The 25701-nt window shown below is 36.2% G+C and overlaps 1 protein-coding gene across 1 annotated transcript in view; it reads right to left on the bottom strand.

Annotated features, from left to right (window-relative positions):
- LOC145999315 (uncharacterized) overlaps positions 1–25701 on the bottom strand; it is a 74290-nt gene that overhangs the window by 33472 nt on the left and 15117 nt on the right. Inside the window, exons 2-5 of the mRNA XM_083136256.1 lie at positions 21917–21964; positions 15444–15640; positions 13616–13708; positions 13194–13372 (exon numbers count right to left, since the gene is read on the bottom strand). Of these exons, the coding sequence (XP_082992382.1) occupies positions 13194–13372; positions 13616–13708; positions 15444–15640; positions 21917–21964 (517 nt within the window). The remainder of the gene's footprint in view (positions 1–13193; positions 13373–13615; positions 13709–15443; positions 15641–21916; positions 21965–25701) is intronic.

Raw genomic sequence — 25701 nt, 5'->3', positions numbered from 1 at the left:
TTTCCACGATGCTGGCTTTGATGTGACTGAAAGTCGAATAATGTCGAAAGTCATGTTTTTGAATAAACTTTTGGAATACGGCGTTGTAAAATTCTTTACCGTTGTCTGTTTGCAAAAACCGTGGTCGTCTGTCGCTTTCGCGAAAAATAGTCTTGAATGCTTCCGTGACGCATGTTCCCATTTTGGCTTTCAAAGGTAGAGCCCATGCAAATTTCGAAAATGTGTCTATGACGGTGAGGAGGTACTTGTTGCCCTTGTTCAATTTATGTACATTTTTTAAATTGCCGCTGCTCATCTCCACGAGGTCACTTTGCCAGAGGTCATCGATGCCCTTGGTTACCACAGCCAAACGGTCGTAGTTGCGGCGTGTAGGTTTATGCAATTCTTCGACGATGGCTTGCCTAGACATTTTAGAGATTACGTTTGAAGAGAAGCACGAGTGTGATGGGATTCAAAGAGGGTGGCACTTCACTTGTGTTTTGAATGATCAGCTTATCACCGGCACTCACGTCGAAAACAGTAAGATCTTCGTCTTCGTGTATTTCATATATGTTGTGCGTTTCGTTCCAACGTGCCAGAGGAATGTTTCCTGCTTTCTGGACACCACGATTCGATATCAACGTCATGGTGGGAACGCTAGCTTTTCTGCCGTGAGACCAGTACGAAAATTCGTTTATCTGAATCGTGCCATCGAGGAGAAACTTGTAATTTGCATGATAAGGATGTAACATGTACAGTTTGTTACCTTCGACGAACGTGGAGATTCTCTGCTGATTGGGTACGCTGTTGATTTCGATGGCTTGCAAGGTGAACAATTTGGCGATTTTAGTATCGACGCTGAGCAGATTACTGTGAACGTGTCCAAGTTTATTTTCAATGGGCAACAAATGCTCGACTATGGTATCCGTTATGGCAGAAAATGACGGTTTGATTTTCACTTCTACGTTCAACTGCTTGTAGTTTTCGTTCAGTTCTTGCAACTTGGCACCGAAAGAGGCCAGCGTCGATTCCTGCGTGAATTCCAGCACTCCAACTTGATCTCTGATGTTGACGACAATGTTCTGAAGGTTCTCAACTTGATTCAATTTCGAGCTTTTCTCGGTAAGATCGTTCACGATGCCTCGCATCTCTGTAAACTGCGTGTGAAGATCCGTGAAGCTCTGCGAAGTGGGCAACGTCGACACCAGGGAAGTAATTTCATCTCGAATCTGTTCCACGTTTGCCGTTTCCGTTTCTAGTCGTTTCAGCATTCGAGATATGTTCCTTTTCAAAGCGTGTAATTCTTTGGAGGTGGGGAGATTGGCCATCGTACTTTCGAGATCGCTCAATGAACTTTTGATGTCACTCGATTCGGATAATGCCGTCACTGCCGTTTTCAATTTTTCCAAATCTTCCTTCGAAGGCACACTCGTCTGTAACGATTCCAAGTCACCCTGTATGTTGTCCAGTACGTGATGAAAATGAGCAAGGTTCGATTCCACGTTCAAATTTTCTAAATATTCGATCTTCTGCTGAACCGTGCTTAACGTGTCTTGAATACTCGTCAACGCGCTTGCTTGAACGTGAATATTTTTTATTTCTTCGTTGATCAACTCCAAAGACGCCTGAAGCGTAGCGATGGTGGTTTGAATGTGTTCGAAATCTTGATAAGCCTCTAATTGAATTTTTATGTTCGCAACGCTTTTACTGATGACTTGCAGTTCGTCTGACGATGGTAGGTTTGTCATTGTATCTTCCAAAGTCTGTAACTTGGATTTAATTTCTTCCAACGTGCTGGTGAATTCTTCTTGTAATTTAGAAACGACGACATGCAAGCGTTCTACATCGATATCATTCACAACGGTTTGAAGTTCAGAGAAATTCTTTTCAATTGCGGAAGTTCGTTCTTCGATGTCGAGTTGCAATTTTTCCAAATCTTTCGATTGAAATTGCTGTAATTTGGCCAAATCATTTTGAAGCGAATCCACGCTCAACTGTATATTTTGAACGTTGTCGTAAGAAGGTACATCAACATAATTTTTTATGAGTGTTTTCAGTTCGGAATCGATTTTCAGAATAGGATCGAGACATTGCGTTTGGAGCGTAGCGATTTCCGATTGTAAACTATTGTTTAAGGTCTCCTGCAAAGCAATCAAATCGCTCCCCAACTTTTTAACTCGAACGTCGAGCATTAGAATCTCCTCTGCGTGGTCTACACGCTTGGTGTGGCCAAAAATGTCGTTAGGCATTTTTTTGTTATCGGTTATTTATAATAGGATAGGTGATTCGTAATTCTACGAAGAGAGGAATGAGTTTGTCGTAATCTCCGAGGAGTTGAACGTAAAGATAATCTCCTGCAGACACATCGTACGCCATGTTTGAAAGCATTTTGTCGTGCTTCATTCGAAAAATGTTCTTGCCGGTAGAAATTTTGATTTCGCCTGCGTTCTCCGGATTCACGATGATTTGAAGTTTCCCACCGATCGGAATTTCGTAAAAATGTAAATTGTTGTTGAAGACGTAAAAAATCTTGCCGACGTCGTCGTCGAATTTCGTCCAAATGCTGTTGAGGTGAATAATCAGTAGACCGTTGAGATTCGATAACATGGAAGGTAGAAATTCATGATCTGGTATGGACGGTGCAGTTTCCATGATGATCTGTTTTTTGAAACCGAACAAGTTCATAGGCATGCTGGTTATTTAAGGATACGGTCAAAGTTTTTTCTAATGACAGTCAAAGTGTGTTCTTTTTTTGTAATGACTAACAAAGTGATTTTTTTTTTTGAGTTAGTGAAAATTGTTGTTGTTGTTCATGGACATTTGATACATTTTTTACTTACTTCTAAACGATAGTGACCCCAGGGTAAAGTATGGTTCCCACACTCGAGGATACACCTCTTATCGTCAGCGGGATCCAGCGCAATTTTCTTAACTTTGTTTGTGGTAAGCACGTGGTCTACGCTTTGTATCCTTGTCTCCAAACGTAGAATCCTCGACTGTGAATACAGGCAATTGATGTAATCCTCGAACACAAACTTGTTTTTCACGGTATTTTTACCAACACCTTTGGCTTTTTTGGTGATGCTGGTTTCTGTTTTCACCACATACATTTTGGAACGTAAACCGGCGAACTCCAGAATGATTTCTCCGTTGCATTCATCCTTCATTTTACCAAGCACTTTTTTATTGCGAGAAGGGAGATCAAATCTGTTTGGTTGAGGGAAGGAAGATGTGTCGAAATGATCAATCATTTTCGGTTGTTTCAAATTGTTGTAGAGGTCAGATGTCTGTACGGAATAAATAAAACTGTCTGTGTCCGTGTACAAAAGTGTTATATTTTCATTATAGAAGGGTTTCATGACATTATAATGAAATTCAAACATATGCAGTTTAGATATATCCAAAACCGTCGCCCCCACGTAGATTGGTCTGTTGAACTTGATTATTTTTTAATCCATCACAAACAGGGCCAGGTTTTCATCATATATATTTCGTGATTTGAATGTCGGCGATCCTATCAATTTTCTACATTTATTTGAATCGGGAACTAATCTCACGTCCACGTGCTTCCTGACATTCTCCATTGTTTTTCCGTAAACAGCATTATTCATGAGTTTAAAAAAATCTTTATCTAAATCTGACGTGGCGCGTGTTCTATGATACGTATTTTTTTCAATGTAAGGTTTTAACCACTCGGAATGTTTGAATTTCATTATTCTTCTCACATTTATTACTTGAACTCCCTTCTCAATTAAGAATTGAAGATTTTTGTAATGGAGAACGTATCTCTCTTTCCTATCCAATGTTAACAGAAGCTTACGTTGATTTGAATCAGGCGAACATTTTAGTTCGGGTGCAGGAGGTAGATCTTTGAAGTAATCGTGTAGATGGTCGGGGAATTCGAGGTCCACCTCTATAAACAAGCCAAATTCACAGTCGTTGAAATTATTAATGTTAAGGGAAGTGGTATCCACCCATTCGAACCCGCCGTAAGGAAGTTTTTGTATCATAGCATGTCCGTATAAATTATTTGCATCCACATAAAATATGTATTTCGATTGTTCATTAGGATCGTATTCTTCTGTCATGTGAAGGTTATTTGCTTTTGCATGTCTCTGTATGCATTGCACCATTCCACCTCGTATCCCCCTCTCGATAAAATATAACATGTCCACGTCCGGTATCAATTCGAGTTTTATTTTTGTCTGTAATAACATGGCAGATCACGCTAAGCCCGATAGACCGTAAAAATATGCAGGATCTAATTTGTAAATATTCGCCGACGTTTTCCTGAATGCTTGAAAAACATCCGCGAGTATTGTCACGTCCAGTTTTAAGTAGGCATCGTGATAATCGCCGAGTGTCCTACATCCTAATTTGTCCCACATCCGTTGCGCGTGTTCGTATTCATCATCCGTGATTCCTTTCTCTCTGAGTCGACTGTAAAATTCTTTTTGAGGTGGAAGAGTGTCGTCGTTAAATTTAGAATTATCACTAACATATTCATATGGATAAATACCTTTACGTCTAATCATTTCTATGTCTACGGTGGGAAAATTAGCTCTCGTTATTCTAAATTGTTCAGCCGAAAGTTTGCTTGCAAGAGCGTCCAAGCTGGCAGATAAAAATCTGTAAGAATTTAAAAATCTCATCTCCACAGTTTCGTTTGTTCCCGGAATCAATACTCGCTTGCTGACACTGGTGTACCTTTCTTCATTCTCTGCTAGAATATTTATTTTTTGTATATCATATCCAAGATTCCGAATTAAGAGATGGAAGTCGTAACCGCTGCCATTATGAAGGTATATGGGGACAAACGTAGGTTTTTGGATCTTTAGATTACACGTGTTACAGATTCCACCGATGTAGTTTCCGGTGAATTGATTATGGTGAAATACTTTCCGGTTCTCGTCGGTGAAACGTTGATCGCACACCGGACACGTTTCAATGTTATTGTGAGATTGAAGTTCATCGCTGGATAATGGAAGCATTGGTTTCGATTCGCGTAAGAGGCTGCCAATGGTCTCAACCTCTTCAACCATCTTTTCAAAAAAATGTTTGATTACGTCTGGTCCTCGGTAAACATACGGTTCATCTATCCTATCCTGTCGCACAACAACATATCCGAAACTCGAGGCTTCGTGCAACTGATACGGTGTTGAAGAAAGTTCGGGGTCTGGTTCGCAGTACGACAACGGTTTGAGAAAAGACTCAAAATCAGCAATGATGATTGCAGGATGTTCCAACAATGCCTTATGCATCCTAAATTCTTCGACCTCTTTTGATTTCGGCATCAACATGCGAGTCGGTCTGTTGTCACCGCAATAAATTTTATGTTCGGCAAGTTTCTCGATAGCAATCTGACGTCCGGTGTAATTTTGATAATCGACTTGTTTTTTATCGTTGAGTGTGGTTAGGCATCTCGGGCAAACTTCGATGTTGTTTGCATACTTGGTAGTTTGACTTCTGACCAAACGTGATAGAGAACGAATTAGCGTGTAGTGATGAACATCCTCGTTGGAAATAAGAAGATTTATTACACAAGCATCGTCATCGTCGATATCGCTTATCTTGACGGGATGCACGAGATATTTATCTGACGTGAAGGAATATATATTAATAGCGATGCGTTTTCCTGCACGATTTTCAAACTTTGTTATATCCGACAATGTCACCCGGTATTCGATGCCAGACATTACACTTTCAAACTCGGACTCATATTGTTTGTAATGTCCAACGCACTGTGGATTATTTTTGCAATAAACAGGATGCAGTGCAGCCAATATACACCAAAGGAAACACTTGTTATCGCTGTTCTGAATATTTAACACAGCCCTCTTGTGTTGAATGTTCGGTGGAAGAGGAACGTAGCTGGAAGCGCGAAGAGGCGAGAATTGGTTCACGTAAACAGTTAACGTGTGAGGACTTCCACACAGAGACCATCCCGACCCTTTAGCCTCGAAATCGTCACGTTTCTTAACCAGCTCATTGGTAACTTTATAATAGAAGTTGTCTAAATTTTCGACGTCAGCAAAATAAAAAGTCTGGTTTTTTGTACGATGATAAAAAATACTCGTTGTGCCATCAACTTTCTCGTATTCAGAAAACAGAACAACGTATACTTTTATAGAGTTGTTTTCAAGTTTATCTTTTAAAATATTTAGTACAGATGTTTTCGTTTCATCCAAGAAACTAAGGATGTCACGCCGTGGTTCTGACTTAATTGAAAAATCCTGGAGTTGGTCGTTGAATGCAGATCTAATTGGTCTGCGTTCATTAGATAATTTAATTTACTTGGAAGTGGAAGCTTCCGCTTCTGAATTATCGATTTTCCTTTTTGATGCTTGTCCGGTCGATGGTTTGCAAATTTTGAGGTGTTTACTTAAATTTGCAATGCTGATCATTTTTCTACATCGAGCACAAGGCTTAGAAGGTAACGAACGATTAATTCTCGAACCTGTTTCGCTACATCTTGCCCTGTGTACCGATAAATTGTTCATTGAGATTAGCTTCCCACAAGTAACACATTCAGTTTTATCATTTTTACGATTGAAACTGGTGGTGGATGCCATTGCTTTCTCCAAAATCACAGAAATCAAAAAAGTCTAGTATATATAGCGATACAATTTTCAGGTATGTTATTTATATAGAATTTCTTGGGTGCGAATACAAAACTCAAGAATTCAATCTACTGTGAATATAATTTTCAGGTATGTTATTTTATATAGAATTTCTTGGGGTGATTACAAAACTCAAAAATTCAATCTACTGTGAATAGAATTTCAGGTATGTTATTTATATAGAATTTCTCGGGGGAATACAAAAAATCAAAATTCAATCTACTGTGAATATAATTTCCAGGTATGTTATTTTATATAGAATTTCTCGGGGTGATTACAAAAATCAAAATTCAACTTAACGTGAATATAATTTCCAGGTATGTTATTTTATATAGAATTTCTTGGGGTGATTACAAAAATCAAAATTCAACTTAACGTGAATATAATTTTCAGGTATGATATTTTATATAGAATTTTCTCGGGGCGAATACAAAACTCAAAATCCGAGACAGTTCAGTTTTAACGTGTTGAAAAAAAAATTTAAAAAATGCAAAATACGCCTTGGAGATTTCAACCAATCCACTTTACTAGATTGGAGAAACTCTAACTATTGTCATTTGGAACCTTTAATTGCCCCCCCCCATTGTTATTTTTGGATCAATTACCTTTTCCAAATTAACAACAGGACTGAGGCGGTTCCTAAATGACAATAGTTAAAGACATATTTTAGCGAAATACGCCGGCCTTAGTCGTTGCAAGTCACCTAACCCATTCACTAAGAAATAAGAAACAAAATATTGACGTACTGAAAAAAGTTGACTTGTTCACCGAGTTCAGATGTTTACTCATTGATGACTCCGTCGTTGTCGTCTATCAAAAACCTAAGTACCTTGGAAACAGTGAGAGTTATCGAAAAATCTCCCCTTGCCGATTTTTTTTGGTGACGTAGAGTACGCGTAGAGAGGTCGGGTTTAGTGTGTCGGTCGAGTCTCGGTGTCCTCTGTCCTCCCATACCAAAATAAACATAGGTCGTCATGGAACCAATTTTTTTCATCAATCGAAAATTTTCTAAGTCCACAGCGTTAAAAAATCTTAAATTGCAAATATCTCGAAAATGGTAAGAGTTATCGAAAACATATATCGAAAAACACCCCCATCCGGTATCTTTAGATACCCCCTGTCGATTTTGGAGGTGTAGAATACGTATACCAAGTTTTGGTGGTCCTGGGGTCAAGGGGTAAGAAGTTAACCCACCCCCCAAAACTTTGATCACTCGTAACTTCTGAACGAATAGTCGTAGAAAGGTCGGGTTTAGTGCGTTGGTCGAGTCTCAATGTCCTCTGTCCACCCATACCAAAATGAACATAGGTCGTCATGGAACCAATTTTTTTCATCAATCGAAAATTTTCTAAGTCCAGCGTTAAAAAAAACTTAAATTGCAAATATCTCAAATTTTTGACAAACAGAGGTGTCCCATAGGACAAAAAAAACCTACAAAGACAGACATAGACATTACACATAGACATAGACATTAGACAACTTAACCTAACTTAACTGGGAACACGAGCCCGGGGACAGGGATAGGACCCTGGGGACAGGGGTAGGACCCCCGGGGACAGGGGGGTCACTCCTCCGTAGCGATGATCGATATTTAGGCAGTGAAACAACAAACCCGTCAAACTCGCTCACTCAGGACTCATGAGATCCTTGAATCCCAGCCTGCAGACCAGGACTACTTACACGAGCTAAAGTAAGGGGCCATTATTCACACTGAAAAACTATCGACCATAACCGGGTTCGAACCTATAGCACACGCATGATGTCAGGAACGAGTGAACGCCTTAACACGCACGGCTACGGAGGAGGACCGAGAGAGGTCGTGTATAATTGTTCTTTTATACGTCCACATGAAGAGATTTTTAGCCACCGAGATTTTTAGCCAAAAGGGAAATTTCGATTAAAAAATACCACAATACCGCAACTGCACCACCGCTAATAATGCTGCTTTTACTACCACAATTAATTATTATTCTATTATGTCATTTGCTTAGGTTAAGGGAAAAGAATAGTCCAAAAAAAAATTTTGCCCCTTGGCAATTGGTGGTGACATCTAGTAGCAAACACTAGAAATATTTCCACAGGTATCGTCTTCATGTTCTCTATTATTCTCGACTGAAATATTAAAACAAACGGAGTCCAATGTAAGTTAGTTCGGTGCGCAAATAAAAAAAAATGATAGGTTAAGTTATATCACTGAAAAAAAAATCGTAAGATAGGTTAAGTTATATCACGTAAGATCGTGATATACCTACAAGTGTGAGGTGGGAAAAAAAAGAGGTGCATTGAAAATTGTACTAAAACATCGCTAAACGCTAAAACATCGACAAAAAATTGTCAAAATATGTCAAAAACTTTTATTCAATTGATAAAAAAAGAGGATACCTACAAAGTGTTATTTTGAAACAATAAGTAAGAAAAAAGGATAGGTTAAGTTATATCACGTAAGATCGTGATATACCTACAAGTATGAGGTGGGAAAAAAAGAAGTGCATTGAAAATTGTACTAAAACATCGCTAAACGCTAAAACATCGACAAAAAATTGTCAAACTATGTCAAAAAGTGATATTCAATTGATAAAAAAAGAGGATACCTACCAAGTATTATTTTGAAACAATAAACTTACACTACTGTAGTATATTCATTTTTTGTTTAATTGAAATTGTTTGTTTACAGGAGTCAACATAAAACTGCTTATTTGAACTTTTGGGGGTTGCCTTTATGTGCGTAATACCTTTGGCAGGTGAGAAATATTAAATGATTACGTCTTTTGTTGGTAAAATTGGCATTTAACGGACGCACAGAGCGCGTGATCCGTTCGACCCTTATAACAGGGCTTTGCTCACCGTTACGTGCGTGTGGATCAAGCAACTGCTGGATGCACACGCAACAAAGGTGTTGCAAAAATCTATTTTTGTGCGTTTTGCCTAGGTTTAAATAAACGTGGTTATTGACAATTACTATCTCCGGCATTGCTTCCAACATATCTATTCCTCACGGGCGTCAATAATTCAAAACCAAAAGGAAACGTCACACACTTTGGTGTGAAATCTCTCTAAATTGCAAAAAAAATACTGATGGTTTCATTGTCATCAGCTGGAAATTTGCAAATTTCTTTTGTTTTTCAGTTAACTTTAAAATTCATGTGCAATATTTATTCTGAATGCACGGATTGTATCATCTTCAGTACTGTATTAAGTATATGAATATATAAAATACATGTCTGTGCAGGATAAGATCTTTCAGTGGTGTATTTATAATTCCATTGTGTGTGTGTTTAGGAGTGGGGGCTGGGAGTGTGCTTATCTAGCTTGATCATACATACTCCATGACTGCTTTGCTTTGTATTGCAAGACATTCATATTTTGAGTCCAGATTTTTGTGTAACTATGAAATATGTAATGCCATATGATGAAATTGTAGTCAATATGTAGAGTGGTTCCAGTAAGTAACTTCGAACAAAACTCGCTTGTATGATATATTCCTACTCCCATTCTAGATTAAAAATTAGGGATGTTCGACAAATACTAAATGATTAAGCATGCAAACATCCACACGTTTTTAGAAATGGGTTGAAATTACTCTCATGCAAACCAGAAAAGTGAAATTTTATACAACTTCGATTGATTGATTTGGTGTTTTAAGTCCACTTTATTCACAGTAAGGCCAATCGGGACTGAACCTACAGTTTAAAGTGGGATCCGAACCACTATTCATCTCTATATACAACTTCGAGATGAGGTGGTTGCTATATAGGCATTCTAGGTTAATTTGTGTAAGGTGTGACCTTTTCTTACTCTATTTTCCCATAACTATTCATTATGATCATCATAGTAGTTTTTACAGAGAAATAGACTGATAGAATTAAAAGAATTACAATTTTATTCCAGAAATTATTCTGTTTGATAACTTCCCCAATGAGCTGTGTCACTCATAACTATTATTTTATTCTATTCTCTCATGGCAGATGGCACTGAACTAGTTTCTATGTCGTATTGTCCAAAATACTATTTCATCTACAGAACACTGAATGTAAGTTGTGATAGAAATTAACTGTAGTGTAAAATATTTACTTTCATGTTAAGCATAACATAACCCATGGTTCTACAGAATTGTTTCTCAAGCTATAGGGTGCGACCCACGCCTGGGTCCTGAGGGGACATTTGGTGGGTTGGGAAGTTGGGCTCGAAACTTTGTTAACTGGGTCTTAAAAACCTATTCCATTAAATTACTTAGATATATTGTTTTAACAATTTAAATTCAGGCGGTGTTGTTGTAAAAGATCAAATATATGATTAAAAACTGGGTGCACACCCCTACAAAGTAATTCCGCTGGTTCCCATCTTATGGGTCCCCGACTGAAAAAGGTTGAGATCCACTGCTCTACAGCCCTGGAAGGGCCTTGGCCTATCAACTGACTGCCAGTCTGCCTCCCACAACCCTACCTAGTCGTGTGGAGATCTTCAACCAATAATGGGGTGACGTGGGGTCAGCACATCGAACCCTCAGCTGTTATAGGAAATTTCCCAGACTGGGTTACGCTACTCACTTGTAGGTCCCCAATTTTCTTAGGATGGTGGTTAAGTTTGGAAAACAAGTACTGACTATATGTATGTATCTTTTATTCCAGTATATTTCATACCTACAAGCCGCCAGCCGATTTGTAATGGTTTCGTTAGATGAATAGCGCTAATGTTCCATCAGTAGTTTTTAATATACGTTTTATGATTTATTCTTATTTCCTGAGACAAAACCTTCGAATCCTGTCTTTTTTATTCCTGGCATTTTCAGCATCAAATCTCCCCCCTCTCAGGGTACTCCACTGAAATCAATTGCAGAGAAAGTGGATGCATTTGTCTTTCGTTTTATGAGGCCATAGACAGATGAATGGAATTTTCTACGTTGGTAAATCAGAAGTGTCTACATCTTGCGATTGAATATGGTAGGCCTACACAAGAGAGAAAATTACAGTGACGGCACCAGAAACAGTTGCTGATATTAAGTGTGCTGTATCCTGCACATTGCCACCCACGTTAAACTGTGCAGCAATTGTTATGAAGAGAAAGAGACAATTTGGGAAATGTTGCAACATGGCTCGAGCGCCCTTTACAACACTTTCGGTAGCGCAATGATCCGCTCACCCCACCCTTCCATTCCTGCTTTTATTTTCTGCTAATAATTCGGACATATCTCGTAAGGTCGTAGTATTTATTTCATTTAAGTGCATAAAAATGTTCTACAAGGATAAATACCATTGCTCAGTTAATGCATGGGTCCTGGGTTCGAATCCCTGTTAGAGCTTTCTTTGTGTCATCAATTTTTCATAACATCGTCGCGATTAGCCTAAAATTAAAAAATGCGACGCTAATAAAAAACGATGAGGGAGGGGTAAAACGCATTGATCTACAAACAAAGTAATCGCCGTAGATAAAATCGCGATTTGCCCAAAATGTCAGAAAAGTAACGCATAATAGGGAGAATACGAGATAAAAATACTTATTACCACAGATAATACACGGACCAATTTTCATGCACAACGGAATGATTTACGTGTTAGAATTTCAGGAACTTGAAATTATTTTCCTATGTTGTGCTTCTGGGCTACTAATTCTGTATATCTCGTAACTTAGATGTAGAAATCATTCAAATGTAACGTGCATTAACTGAAAAATGGTATTTATCCTTGCAGAACATTTTTATGCACTTAAATAAAATAATTAATTCGACCTTACGAGATATGTCCCGAATTATTAGCAGAAAATAAAAGCAGCAATGGAAGGGTGGGGTGAGCGGATCATTGCGCTGAGACACATTCAACTGTCACTGCCAAGAGTAAGATATGATTGGCGGAGAGGTTGCTATGACAACGCTTTAAGTTTCGAAACAGCCGTAGCGTGGCTCCACATGCTCGCTTTGGTATACGCACAGATTACAAAGGAGAGATAGGAAGTAAGCGATCTTATTAATCTGTGGTTCTATTCTATTCTATTCTTCACATGTTTAGTAATTATATACATTTATGGGTATAATGCCTGCCATATTTTAAACAATGAAAAGTTTTTTCTCTTGTGTGTACTCTTGTGTGTACATTAAGGTGTTGTTTTCGGGGCAAAATCTTTGTTGCAAATTGTACACATAAAAGGTTTTCCATTTGTGTGTGCCCTCATATGTTTATTAAGTGAGTCTTTGTAGGAAAACTCTTTGATGCAAATATAACATTTAAAAGGTTTCTTTCTTGCATGTATTCTCATGTGTCTATTAAGGTTGTGTTATTTTTGACAAAATTTTTGTTGCAAATTGAACACTTAAAAAGTTTTTATTTTGTGTGTGTTCTCATATGTATATTAAGCAAGTCCTTGTGGGATAACTCTTTGCTACAAATAGAACAATTAAAAGGTTTCTCTTTTGTGTGTACTCTCATGTGTATATTAAGATGATCTTTTCGGGCAAAATCTTTGTTGCAAATTGTACACTTAAAAGGTTTATCTTTTGTGTGTGTCCTCATATGTATATTAAGCAAGTCCTTGTGGGGTAAACTCTTTGCTACAAATACAACAATTAAAAGGTTTCTCTTTTGTGTGTACTCTCATATGTACATTAAGATGATCCTTTTGAGCAAAATCTTTGTTGCAAATTGTACACTTAAAAGCTTTTTCTTTTGTGTGTGTCCTCATATGTATATTAAGCAAGTCCTTGTGGGAAAACTCTTTGCTACAAATACAACAATTAAAAGGTTTCTCTTTTGTGTGTACTCTCATGTGTATATTAAGATGATCTTTTTGATCAAAATCTTTGTTGCAAATTGTGCACTTAAAAGGTTTTTCTTTTGTGTGTGACCTCATATGTATATTAAGCGAGTTCTTGTGGGAAAACACTTTGCTGCAAATAGAACAATTAAAAGGTTTCTCTTTTGTGTGTACTCTCATGTGTATATTAAGATAATCTTTTCGGGCAAAATCTTTGTTGCAAATTGTACACTTAAAAGGTTTTTCTTTTGTGTGTGTCCTCATATGTATATTAAGCAAGTCCTTGTGGGAAAACTTTTTGCTACAAATACAACAATTAAAAGGTTTCTCTTTTGTGTGTACTCTCATGTGTATATTAAGATGATCTTTTTGAGCAAAATCTTTGTTGCAAATTGTACACTTAAAAGGTTTTTCTTTTGTGTGTGACCTCATATGTATATTAAGCGAGTTCTTGTGGGAAAACACTTTGCTGCAAATAAAGCAATTAAAAGGTTTCTCTTTTGTGTGTGTTCTCATGTGTACATTAAGGTTAGGTTTTTGGAAAAAAATCTTTATTACAAATTGTACACTTAAAAGGTTTTTCATTTGTGTGTGTCCTGATATGTGTATTAAGTGAGACTTTGTAGGAAAACTCTTTTTTGCTACAAATAGAACAATTAAAAGGTTTCTCTTTTGTGTGTACTGTAATGTGTATATTAAGATAATCTTTTTGGGCAAAATCTTTATTTCAAATTGCAAACTTAAAAGGTTTTTCTTTTGTATGTATTCTCATGTGTCTATTGATGTGTGGTTTTTGGGCAAAATCTTTGTTGCAAATTGCACACTTAAAAGGTTTTTCTTTTGAGTGTATTCTCAGGTGTATATTAAGGTGACGTTTTTGGACAAAATCTTTGTTGCAAATAGTACACTTAAAAGGTTTTTCTTTTGTGTGTGTCCTCATATGCATATTAAGCGAGTTCTTCTGGGAAAACACTTTGCTGCAAATAGAACAATTAGACGGTTTCTCTTTTGTGTGTGTTCTCATGTGTACATTAAGGTTAGGTTTTTGGAAAAAATCTTTATTGCAAATTGTACACTTAAAAGGTTTTTCATTTGTGTGTGTCCTCATATGTGTATTAAGTGAGACTTTGTAGGAAAACTCTTTGCTACAAATAGAACAATTAAAAGGTTTCTCTTTTGTGTGTACTGTAATGTGTATATTAAGATAATCTTTTTGGGCAAAATCTTTATTGCAAATTGCACACTTAAAAGGTTTTTCTTTTGTGTGTATTCTCATGTGTCTATTGAGGTGTTGTTTTTGGGCAAAATCTTTGTTGCAAATTGCACACTTAAAAGGTTTTTCTTTTGCGTGTGTCCTCATATGTGTATTAAGTGAGACTTTGTAGGAAAACTCTTTGCTACAAATAGAACAATTAAAAGGTTTCTCTTTTGTGTGTACTGTAATGTGTATATTAAGATAATCTTTTTGGGCAAAATCTTTATTGCAAATTGCACACTTAAAAGGTTTTTCTTTTGTGTGTATTCTCATGTGTCTATTGAGGTGTGGTTTTTGGGCAAAATCTTTGTTGCAAATTGTACACTTAAAAGGTTTTTCTTTTGTGTGTGTCCTCATATGTATATTAAGCGGTTCCTTGCACGAAAACACTTTGCTGCAAATAGAACAATTAAAAGGTTTCTCTTTTGGGTGTATTCTCATGTGTCTACTAAGGTAATGTTTTTGGGCAAAATCTTTGTTGCAAATTGCACACTTAAAAGGTTTTTCTATTGTGTGTGTTCTCCTATGTATTTTAAGGTAATATTTATGTGCAATTTTGTTTTCGCAAATTGTGCAATTGATAGGCTTTTCTTGGCTGTGAACTCTCCCATGCATCTGAAGATCTCCTTCATATGCAAAATTATTTTTGCATATTGGACACTTAAAATATATCTTCTTTCTCATATGTCTATTAAGGCCACGTTCAGATTCAAAATGTTTCTTGTATATTGAACAATTGAAAGGCTTCTCTTTTGTATGAACCCTCATATGTTTATTCAAATGTTCTTCTTTGAAGAAACTTTTGGTGCACAAGGAACAAATATATTGCTTTCTTCTGTTATCACCCTTGTCATCTTCAATATATCCCTTGGTTTTAGACGATTTTGAAGTTTCAGCCTCTACTATCCCTTCTTCACTTAGATATTCTGGATTATTTTTTGGTTCCTCTTGTTCACTCATTTTTCCTGCAGATATTGGTAAATGGGTAAATATCTTTGGAACATCTTGGACCTGTCCTTCCATATAGCTCTTGTTCAAGCATCTGAAAAAAAAATGAACATACAAATGTAGGTGTGCTTCTAAAATAATTACTAATATCTGCAGTACAGAAGACTTTAAGGGAGTAGCATCTAGTTTTCTGTGCTATCAAGAAATGAGACTGTACTTTAATAATTGCTTACGTGAGATGCCAAGATAACATTACTGTGACTTTCACTCCTTTTACTATCACCAATACTAACTTCATTAAATTCTTCAATGTGAACAATTATATATTGCAGTCACAAGATAAACTGATTTATCTACTTGCTAATTTCAGGAGTAGGCATTAAACATGCAACACAACAAGTCTAATATTACTGTATTACATAACAGTAAACTATAAATATCAGCACCATGTGAAAATGAGGGACAAGAACGTTGATACCAGCTTTTTAAAATTTCTTGACATTAAGAAGATAATTTTCAATAAATTTGTTTGTATAAATGTTCAAAAGGTAACATGTGTGACGATGCTATTATATATTATATAAAAATCCACACCGTCACAGTTTATTGAAGGAACTTTCATCCGCCGCCAGAGGGTAGCTCCCTCTGTCTGCTGTATACAGACGTGCTGCCTCCTGGCGACACTACCTGGTACTTCCCCAAAAATTACGCGGAAATTGCTGGTCCTCCCACACACTTCCATTTCGTGCATAGATGGGAACCTGAAGGGACATACTATCACCAGGCACTATCACCGATTTTCTAGTACCGTACCATAGAACTTGAGGTTTTCGTGGTGAGCAACAGGAGCATGCTTTTGACGATCTAGATCCCGGACTGTGAATTGACTCGCCATGTCACCGAAGACAGATTGTGTATTACACATTTAAGGTACGTAGAATCGGAAAGTTCTGGTAAAATTGCGGCTAAAAAGACCTATAGTGAAGTGAACATAAAATCTCGAACTTAGTGCAGCTTGCCGTACCCATCTACTTATGAAACTTTTATTATTTTTTGAAGCACGAATTGATTCATTTCCTTTTGAAAAGAAACCATGACACGAAAGGTGAAATTTTGACTGTTCCTTAAGCGGAAATAATATCCTAATTTTTCGACCGTTGTGAGCATGCTCTCATAAAATTTGCGAAAACGGCTACCCAGTAGTCAAACCGTCTCCACGTGCATGATTTTTCTAGATTTTGCCCATCTGCCATAGAATTGTGAATGTGTCATTAAACAGGGAACTGACTAAAGATAACTTCCATTTTGCCACAGTGTAGATTATTCGTCCTTGTGGAATATTGAAGAGGGATTGCAAAAGAATATTTAACACAAAAAGGGCCTCATACGTAATTTTTATGCGTCAAATTCCCGCTCCCCCTTCTTGCCATTTTACCTTCCGTAAGTTTTTCCTTCCAAGTAGTAGCGTCAAATCGTTGGCTTTTTTTGTGATAGTAACGTTATATACTCATGTGTAAGTAACGCGTTACAGATTAATAAATCCTCAAAAATATAAATAATTGTTGGATGGGATAAAAAAAATATGTAACTAAACTAAACCCTTGTACCTGAATATTGTAGTAATATAAATATATATGTCAGGCTTGCTGGCCGAGTTGTTCGTAACGGACGTAAACCTTATGTGCGAATGTTACTAGATGCACAAAAAGGCGTATCGCATAAATTGTGGTTAAATTAATGTCTGTTATTTAATATGACAATAATATTGTTGAGAGATGTGTTGAATATATATATATTTTCATATACGTGTACATTTAATTGTTGAGTGACAAGTTTTGAAGTAAATAAAAGTCACAATTGTTAACGTTTTTGCTTCTACTTTCTTTACGTTTACACATCACTAGGCACTAACATAAATTTAGTAACCATCCATACGTTATCTTGTCGCTCATACCGCGTAATCTTAAGTGTATTTGAAATATATGGTGTATTCCTTTTGTGTAATTAAAATTGCTTGTTTTCAGGCGTTGACATATAACCTGCTCTTGAATTTTTGGGGGTAATACATTTGGCAGGGGAGAAATATTAAGCATTTGTATCTTTTGTTGGTAAAATTGGTACCTAACGGACGTATTGAACGTGTGATCCGTTCGACCCGCTATAACAGGGTTTTGCTCACCATTACGCGCGTGGATCAAGCAACTGCTGGATGCATATGCGGTAAAGGCGTTGCAGAAATCTATCTTGGGGCGTTTTGCCTAGGTTAAATAAATAGGTTTATTGACAATTACCATCACCGGCATTGCTTCCAACATACCGATCCCTCGCGGGCGTCAATAACCCCAAAACCAAAAGGACACGTCACAAAGTTTTGGTAGCATAGCAAGGTTGCTTTCCAATTTTTCAGTAATTTTTTTTCCTGCCACTACCCCCGGCCACCTCCCGAATATTTTGTTGAGCTCTCAATTATTTTTCATTCATGTCATATAAATAATTTGGAAGTAGAGTGGTATTGTAGTGTGATTATTACACACAATTTTGAAATTTTTAGGTTTGGGATTTTTTTTCCCCCTGATAACCTACCCCAAAGAAACAATAGAGGAAAAGCACTAAAACACACAATATAGATAAATGGAGTTGTATTTCTAAAACGTTACGTTGTTCAATAAAAACAAGATTCACAATCATGTTTTTTATGTTTTTGAGTCAGTTTCTCGGAATATATGTACCCAAAAAAATGAGATTCATCCAAGATTTAATATGGTCCCTATTGCATTCCAGTACTGCACAGCATGAAATAAACCCACATTGCTGTTTCTATCCTAAAGAAATATCAATGATCTCTCATATTGTGCTCGTACATAAACTGTTCACAATTTTAGAAATGAAACATTGTTCATACAAATAAGTTTCAAACTAATGACACTTAGCAAGGCAAGCTAAAAATAAGGAAAAACTGCACAAGAAGTTAAAATAGGAATCTATACGATTTCCATTACTGTACTGTACTTTCCTCTGGGATCATCTTTCATATTTAGCAATTATCCTAGCCTACCAACGTTATACACTTGTCCTACCATGAGTTCATAGAAGAATTCTGTTTCATTATATTTTTCAATGCAGATTTCTTTTACTTCCTCGGCAAACATAAAATCTAAACTGTGAAAAACATGTCTCACAACATTTATAAATATGTATAAATAAATTTGGGATATGGATTAATAAAAGTTGCATTTTTTCACGTCCAAGGAGCAAAATTCTTTCATAATTCACGTATAATTCCCAGTGACAATAATTCATGCATAATTCCCAACGAGTAGCCATCCTGAGTTATTGCTACTGGTGATGAAGCTAATTTCCTAGCTTGGTATTTTGGCTAAAAAAAATTCTTAAACAATGGCTAGCTATTTAAAAAGCCCACATCCTGTTATGAATGGATATTTTCTTACAACTCCCTGCTCGAAATTTCTACTGTTTTCAGTAAACAAATTCTACTGTTTTCAGATGTCTTCTACTGTGTACTGTGAAATCTACTGAAATCCTATTGCAGATCTACTGTACAGCTACTGTACTCTACAGTAGGACTACTGTACTCAAAAAACAATGTGAATAATTATGCATAATACTTGCTATAATATGTTATAAAATTATTTATTGATTCCAAGAATATATTCAGTAATTTTGAAGTTCATTGGAAAAAACAATACATGAACTGAATTTCTACTGTTTTTCTAATGAATACTACTGAAGTCACATATATATTAATGAATAAGTTACTACAAATCTTACTTAAGAAATAGCTCAGCTTTAAAGCAGCTAGTAGTTTGAATACATTATCATATAAGTTGATTTTTTTCAGCATGGAATTTCCATGGTTATTATTATATTTGTGTAGTGCATCTTTTGATCAACATAGTAAACAGTGCTTGCATGTTTTGGTTTTTCAAGCATTGAGGATCAGGTCTTGTTTAAACTATTATTTTTTCCGTTTTCGTGTGAATATATGAAAACAATATGTCAACTTAAGTATATAACAGTATTTTTTTCAATTGTCTACAAGTGCATTAACCACAATGAAGCTAAACACTTAAAATCGTGTTCACTTTATTTGAATTTGATTTTGAAATTAAAATTTTGGGTGCATAAGCACTTCGGCTATTTTGAACCCATCACATTATACGAGCCAGCCCCTTATCGTTACAAATAACAACTCGAACGTTGCAGAACTAAAAATCTTAAAATTTTCTGACTTCTGTTAAAAGCTGAGGCACTCAGCACACACAAGGACAAAAACAGGACAACACACAAAAAATTATACTAGCAATAGAGCCAGTCGCCAGAGCATCGTTCGTCTGCAAAATGCAGTCCAAAGTGTACTACGTGGAAGTGAGGTTGACTTTTGGACACCTACGTGGAAGGTACCCTAAATTAACTTTATTTGATTTTTTTGTTGTGCATATGCATTCCTAAGTGGCAAGTTCCACATGCTTTACCATACATTTATTTTATTTGTTTATATGATTTTTCCATTGCATTTTCAGTTGTATTGATAAGAAATTTTTCATTACTGATAATAGTACTGTTTTCATACATCAATATGCTGAACACAATAAAAGATGTTAGTTGTACAATTATGTTACTGAACACATAAAGAGTACAGTTCAGCCACTTAAGATAGGAGAAACAGTTGGACTACCAAAAACAGTAGACACAGTTGCGCTCCTAAAAACAGTAGAAAACATTAGCAGTAGAGTTCAGTACTGAAAACAGTAGAAAACATTAGCAGTACAGTTCAGTACTGAAAACAGTAGACACAGTTGGGCTACTGAAAACAGTCGAAGACAGTAGCTTTACAGTTCATCTACTGAAAACAGTAGATGTTTCAAAACACTCATTGATCTATTGAAAACAGTAAACAGAATTTTCAGTAGGGCTATCAAAAACAGGTTTGCACAGTACCATTGAAATGGATGGTTGAGATCTCAATTAATAAAATGGTTGCACCATAGTTGTAGACATGAAAAAATGATTTGTATAGTACAGAGCTCGGGATCCCATCCCAAATGATATATGCACAGAATGACAAGAATTTACAGACATTTCTACTCAGAAACACCATTCCCTGTGTGCAAATTGTTTTTAAGTTCTATTTGCTATGCACCCTCTTCACATGTTTAGTAAGTATATATACTTATGGGTAAAATACTTGTCAGATTTTAAACAATTATAGGGTTTTTCTTTGTGTGTACTCTCATGTGTATATAAGTTATTGGGCAAAATCTTAATTGCAAATTGCACACTTAAAAGGTTTTTCATTTGTGTGCCCTCATATGTGTATTAAACGAGTATTTGTGGGAAAAATCTTTACTGCAAATAATACAGATACAAGGTTTCTCCCTTGTGTGTACTGTCATGTGTATAATAAGGTGATATTTTTGGGCAAAATCTTTGTTGCAAATTGCACACTTAAAAGATTTCTCTTTGTTGTGAAACCTCATATGAATTCCAAGGGTTGATTTCTCGGAAAAATCTTTGTCACAAACTGAGCACTTAAAAGGTATTTCTTCAGTGTGATACCTCACATGTAGATTAAAACAAAATTTCAGGCAAATTCTTTTTTGCAAATTGCGCAAGTAAAAGGTTTCTCTTTGTTGTGAATGCTCATATGCATATAAAGGTTTGATTTCTGGGTAAAATCTTTGTTGCAAATCGCACATTTAAAAGGGTTTTCATTTGTGTGTGCCCTCATATGTATATTAAGCGAGGATTTGTAGGAAAAATCTTTACTGCAAATAGAACAATTAAAAGGTTTCTCCTTTCTGTGTACTGTCAAGTGTGTATTAAGGTTATGATTTTGGGCATAAACTTTGTTGCAAATAACACACTTAAAAGGTTTTTCATTTGTGTGTGCCCTCATATGTTTATTAAGAGAGCATTTTTGGGAAAAATCTTTACTGCAAATAGAACAATTAAAAGGTTTCTCCTTTGTGTGGATTCTCATGTGTCTATTAAGGTTATTTTTTTGGCAAAATATTTGTTGCAAATTGCACACTTAAAAGGTTTTTTACTTGTAAAATTAGCTTCAGGAATAAATTTTCTCTTGCAAACTGAGCGATTAAAAAACTTCTCCTTTGCAAGGACATTTGAATGAGCAAATAAGTTTCCTTCCTTGGAGAAAATTTGGTTGAACATTGAAGAGATATGTTGTTTTTTCCTGTTACAGTGCTTGGTATCTTTAATATCTGCCTTGGTTTTAGAGTATTTTGGTGAAGGTTCAGGTTCAAAGTTAACTTCTCTATTGACACATTCTATATTGTCCTTTGCTTGTTCTTGTTCACTTAATTTTCCTGAAGGTACTAGTGTAACTGACCTTGGAACATCTTGGTTCTGTCCTTTCCTGTAGTTCTTGTTCAGATATCTGGAGGGGGAAAAAAAAGAATTAGTCACTGAGATTTACATATCACTGAGAAGAAAGGATAGTAGAATAGACTGTCATTAAGGACATGCATTAGCAAGTGAATCAAGTGAAAATTCCGAGCTGGGGGATGCTTGGTGAAGTTTCAGGATATGCATGCATGGATTGATATCACTTATTAAATGGCGCTATTTACATACTTTGTAGCACATACAGTATGTATATGGAAGCATAGGTGCATCAAAAAGCAGAGGGTGGTCACATCACACAGCTTACACAGCATTTTGTTTCCCCCACAATTTTATGATGGAAATTTTCTCATCCTTGTTGCAATTTCAAATAAGAGGATTCATCGTTTGGAATGGTACAGCAACATGCAGTAATTGTTGGAACTTATGAAAACCTAATTTACGATTGGCAAGTATACGTCAATTTCAAGATACATACCCAATGAAAATTATAGTGTTATTCAATAAGTGTGTCAAGAGTAGTGCAAAAAATGAATCGAAGTGATGGTCTTGCATTTACTCATGCAAAAGTGTGAAAACTGACAAAATTAATGGATGGGTTCGCCATCCACATAATCACAGTGAAGTTCTTTGTTTTGAAGTGAAAGGGGACATAACTAAATAAGTGAGTGGTTATCAATAATAATCGAGAATTGTTGAAGTTCTTGGATACCTTGAAAATATGTAACCTTGGCACGACACAATTTAGATACATGTGGAACAAGTGAAACCATATTTAGACGTTCATGTTCCACATGAAAATTGTTGCAACTAAGAAACTAACTGTTCCCTAATTAGAATCTTACTTACCTCCCTGAAAACATGACGAACCAATAAGCATTCATTAAATAGGATGATTAAAATTTTATTTATATTGTTTAATGTGCATTATTTAAAATTGATCTACTCAGGAGAAATTTACAGTGGTAGCACATGGTTAAGAAGTAGCAAACAACTCTGTCGATACAACTACTGGAAGCAATATGACTTAGCTACAGGCACGCATCTACAACACATCTAAAAGCAAAAACCTGAAGGTAATTTGTCCTGGTTGTTAAAGCAACCTAATTATTCATTTTCTTTCCATTAATACCGAAGTCACCCGCCAGTAGCACTGTCAGCATTGTTTCTCAAAATTGCTACTTTTACTGGTGCAGAACGTGCTTGCTGTGTGTTTTCGTTTCACGAGACCCAACATAAGTTTCGTACAGAGTATCGTAAGGCACTTCCTAATAGCAGGCCTACAGTTTACTCTTGGCACCAAACCTTCGTTGACACTGGTTGTTCTGTATGACATGCAAAATCACCAGGACGTCCACAAGTTCCTGAAGCTGCTGTGGAACAACTCAGAGAATGATTTGCCTGGAGTCTAACAAATCATCACGATGTGCATCACGTGAGACTGGCATTCCACAACCGACTGTTTGGCATGTATTACATAAACGCTTTCTCTTGAAGCCATACAAACTAACAATGGTTCAACACATTATGGATGCAGATAAAGTTGCTCTCCAGCAATTCTGTGTGCAAATGTTGGATAGAATTACAGATAACAAGACATTCCTAGACAATGTCATTTTTAGTGATGAGTCAACATTTCACATCAGTGGACAGGTGAACACCCATAACCCATGAAACTGTGCAGTGTATTCGTGATAGCCATAAGGTCAATTTTTTTTGTGCCCTTAGCAAACAAAAATTGCACGGCCTGTTCTTCTTCCAAGAGGCAAACATAAATGGTATTGTGTATCTGGATATGCTACAAAATATTTTGTGTATCTGAATATATAACAAAATTTTCTAATTCCTCAGTTCGACAAGGATGACCAAGATGTACACCTTTACTAATTTACTATCAGCAAGATAGGGCACCACCTCACTACCACTTAGCAGTCAAGAGATTTTCTTGATACCCGATTCCCAGGTCGGTGGATTAGTAGTACAGGTAAAATTGCATGGCACCCTCGCTCCCAAGATTTGACCCCGCTAGATTTTTCTTCTGGGGTTTCATTAAAGATCAGGTTTTGTACAACTTTTACCTCCTGATCTTGCTGAAATGAGACTTCACATTACCGCTGCCACAGCAGAAGTGATGCCTGACTTACTGGTGTAAGTCTGGAATGAAACAGACTTCAGGTAGGATGTATGCCGCATTACAAATGGTAGCCACATCGACCCAACATGAATGTTGTATGACAAACTTGATGTGTTTTGCTTTGCAATGGCACCTCAACAGACTCTGTAAGTTACCTGAATAAATTTCTATATGCTTTCAAAGTTGTAAATTCCTTTTTGAATCACCTGTATTTGTAATATGCCAATTTAGTACAAAATAAACATTGGTAAAAATATGTTTTGATCTTTTCTCACATGAAGAATTAATGAAACATAATTGAAGGTGTCCTAAAGTAGTTGTAGATTTGAAAACAGCGTAGATAGTAGAATTGTAGTTAATGCATGATTAAGTGTTGGAATTGCATCACCATTTTGCTGATAATGAATTTTGAATTAATTGAATGTTGGACTTGGAGTATTGTTGAACATATTAGTGTTTTGGGCTACAATATCCCAATTCCTGGTGAAACTCTTAAGAGTCTGCATTAACCGCAAGCCATTGCTTCACAACAAAGTTACTTCTGTTAATGCTAGTTTGGGATTTGACATTCACAGCCTCAGTTGCGCTAAAATCAAACCCTTATTCCCAACTAGTATATTATAACCGTAGATTCTTTTCTTAGTTTAGTGCATTAATTTGAATGTTAATCTGGCAAAATTGACATTTGTGTCTTATTATCTCTCCCCCTTTTTCTGAAACCAGAAGAGATACTACAAGGAATGTATCATCAGCATGCAAGATATACCAATTACATGCATGCCATTAGCATCAGAAAACTCCAAGCAAACAACTTAACAACAATACCCAAATAACTATTTATAATGTATACATGAATGGGAGAATAATGAAGCCTGTTTCTTCACAATTACTTCCAGAAAGTAAAAATGAGATTATTCAATATGCTAAGAGGAGGAAAAAGAAATATATGTTTCATTATTAGCAAATATTTTCCATAAAAGAGAGATCTCTTAAGACAATTTCAATATATCCTAGAAATTAGACAGATTAATGAATGCTATTTACATATCAGCTGATAAAGGCATATAATTTTAATTGTATGTTTGACAAAATACATATATTTGCAGAATACTTACAAAAGAGAATACCCAGAATTGTGTTTCTGATAAGGGACATAGCTAGAGAGGAGACATTGCCCACTTTGAGTCAGCACTTTGACCACTCTGAACGGGCTGAGTCTTCTTATTGGAATTTCCAGAAAGACGATGTTTCATGATGTCTGTATTTCCCTCATGCTAAACAGTGGGGACTTCCATCGGGATCTTGGTTATGATTAGTAAATGACAAATATATTTTGTATTTAATTTCTATTATCATTGTTTGAACATGAGTAGGCATTTCTTTTAATGGATACTACTGCACAGTTGAATATTCAGAAAGTGAATGATTGGTAAATTCTTGGAAAATCTTAGCATAAAATGTTAACAACCGCATTGTATAAGTGTATGTATATTTGTTATTTACTATTGGTTTCGTTTTCTTTTTGGCTAATCAGGACAATGAAGCCTGCAACCTTCTGTGATGAAATCAATTGTCACTCAACACACTCAACCATCAACGTGGCATTGTGTAGTTACTAATACTGATGAGGTTGTATA

Source organism: Lepisma saccharinum, chromosome 15 (assembly GCF_977018435.1).
Source record: "Lepisma saccharinum chromosome 15, izLepSacc3.1, whole genome shotgun sequence".
Classification (NCBI taxonomy): Eukaryota; Metazoa; Arthropoda; class Insecta; order Zygentoma; family Lepismatidae; genus Lepisma; species Lepisma saccharinum.
Note: the sequence above shows the minus strand (reverse complement) of the source record. Positions and strands in the feature narration are given on the sequence as shown.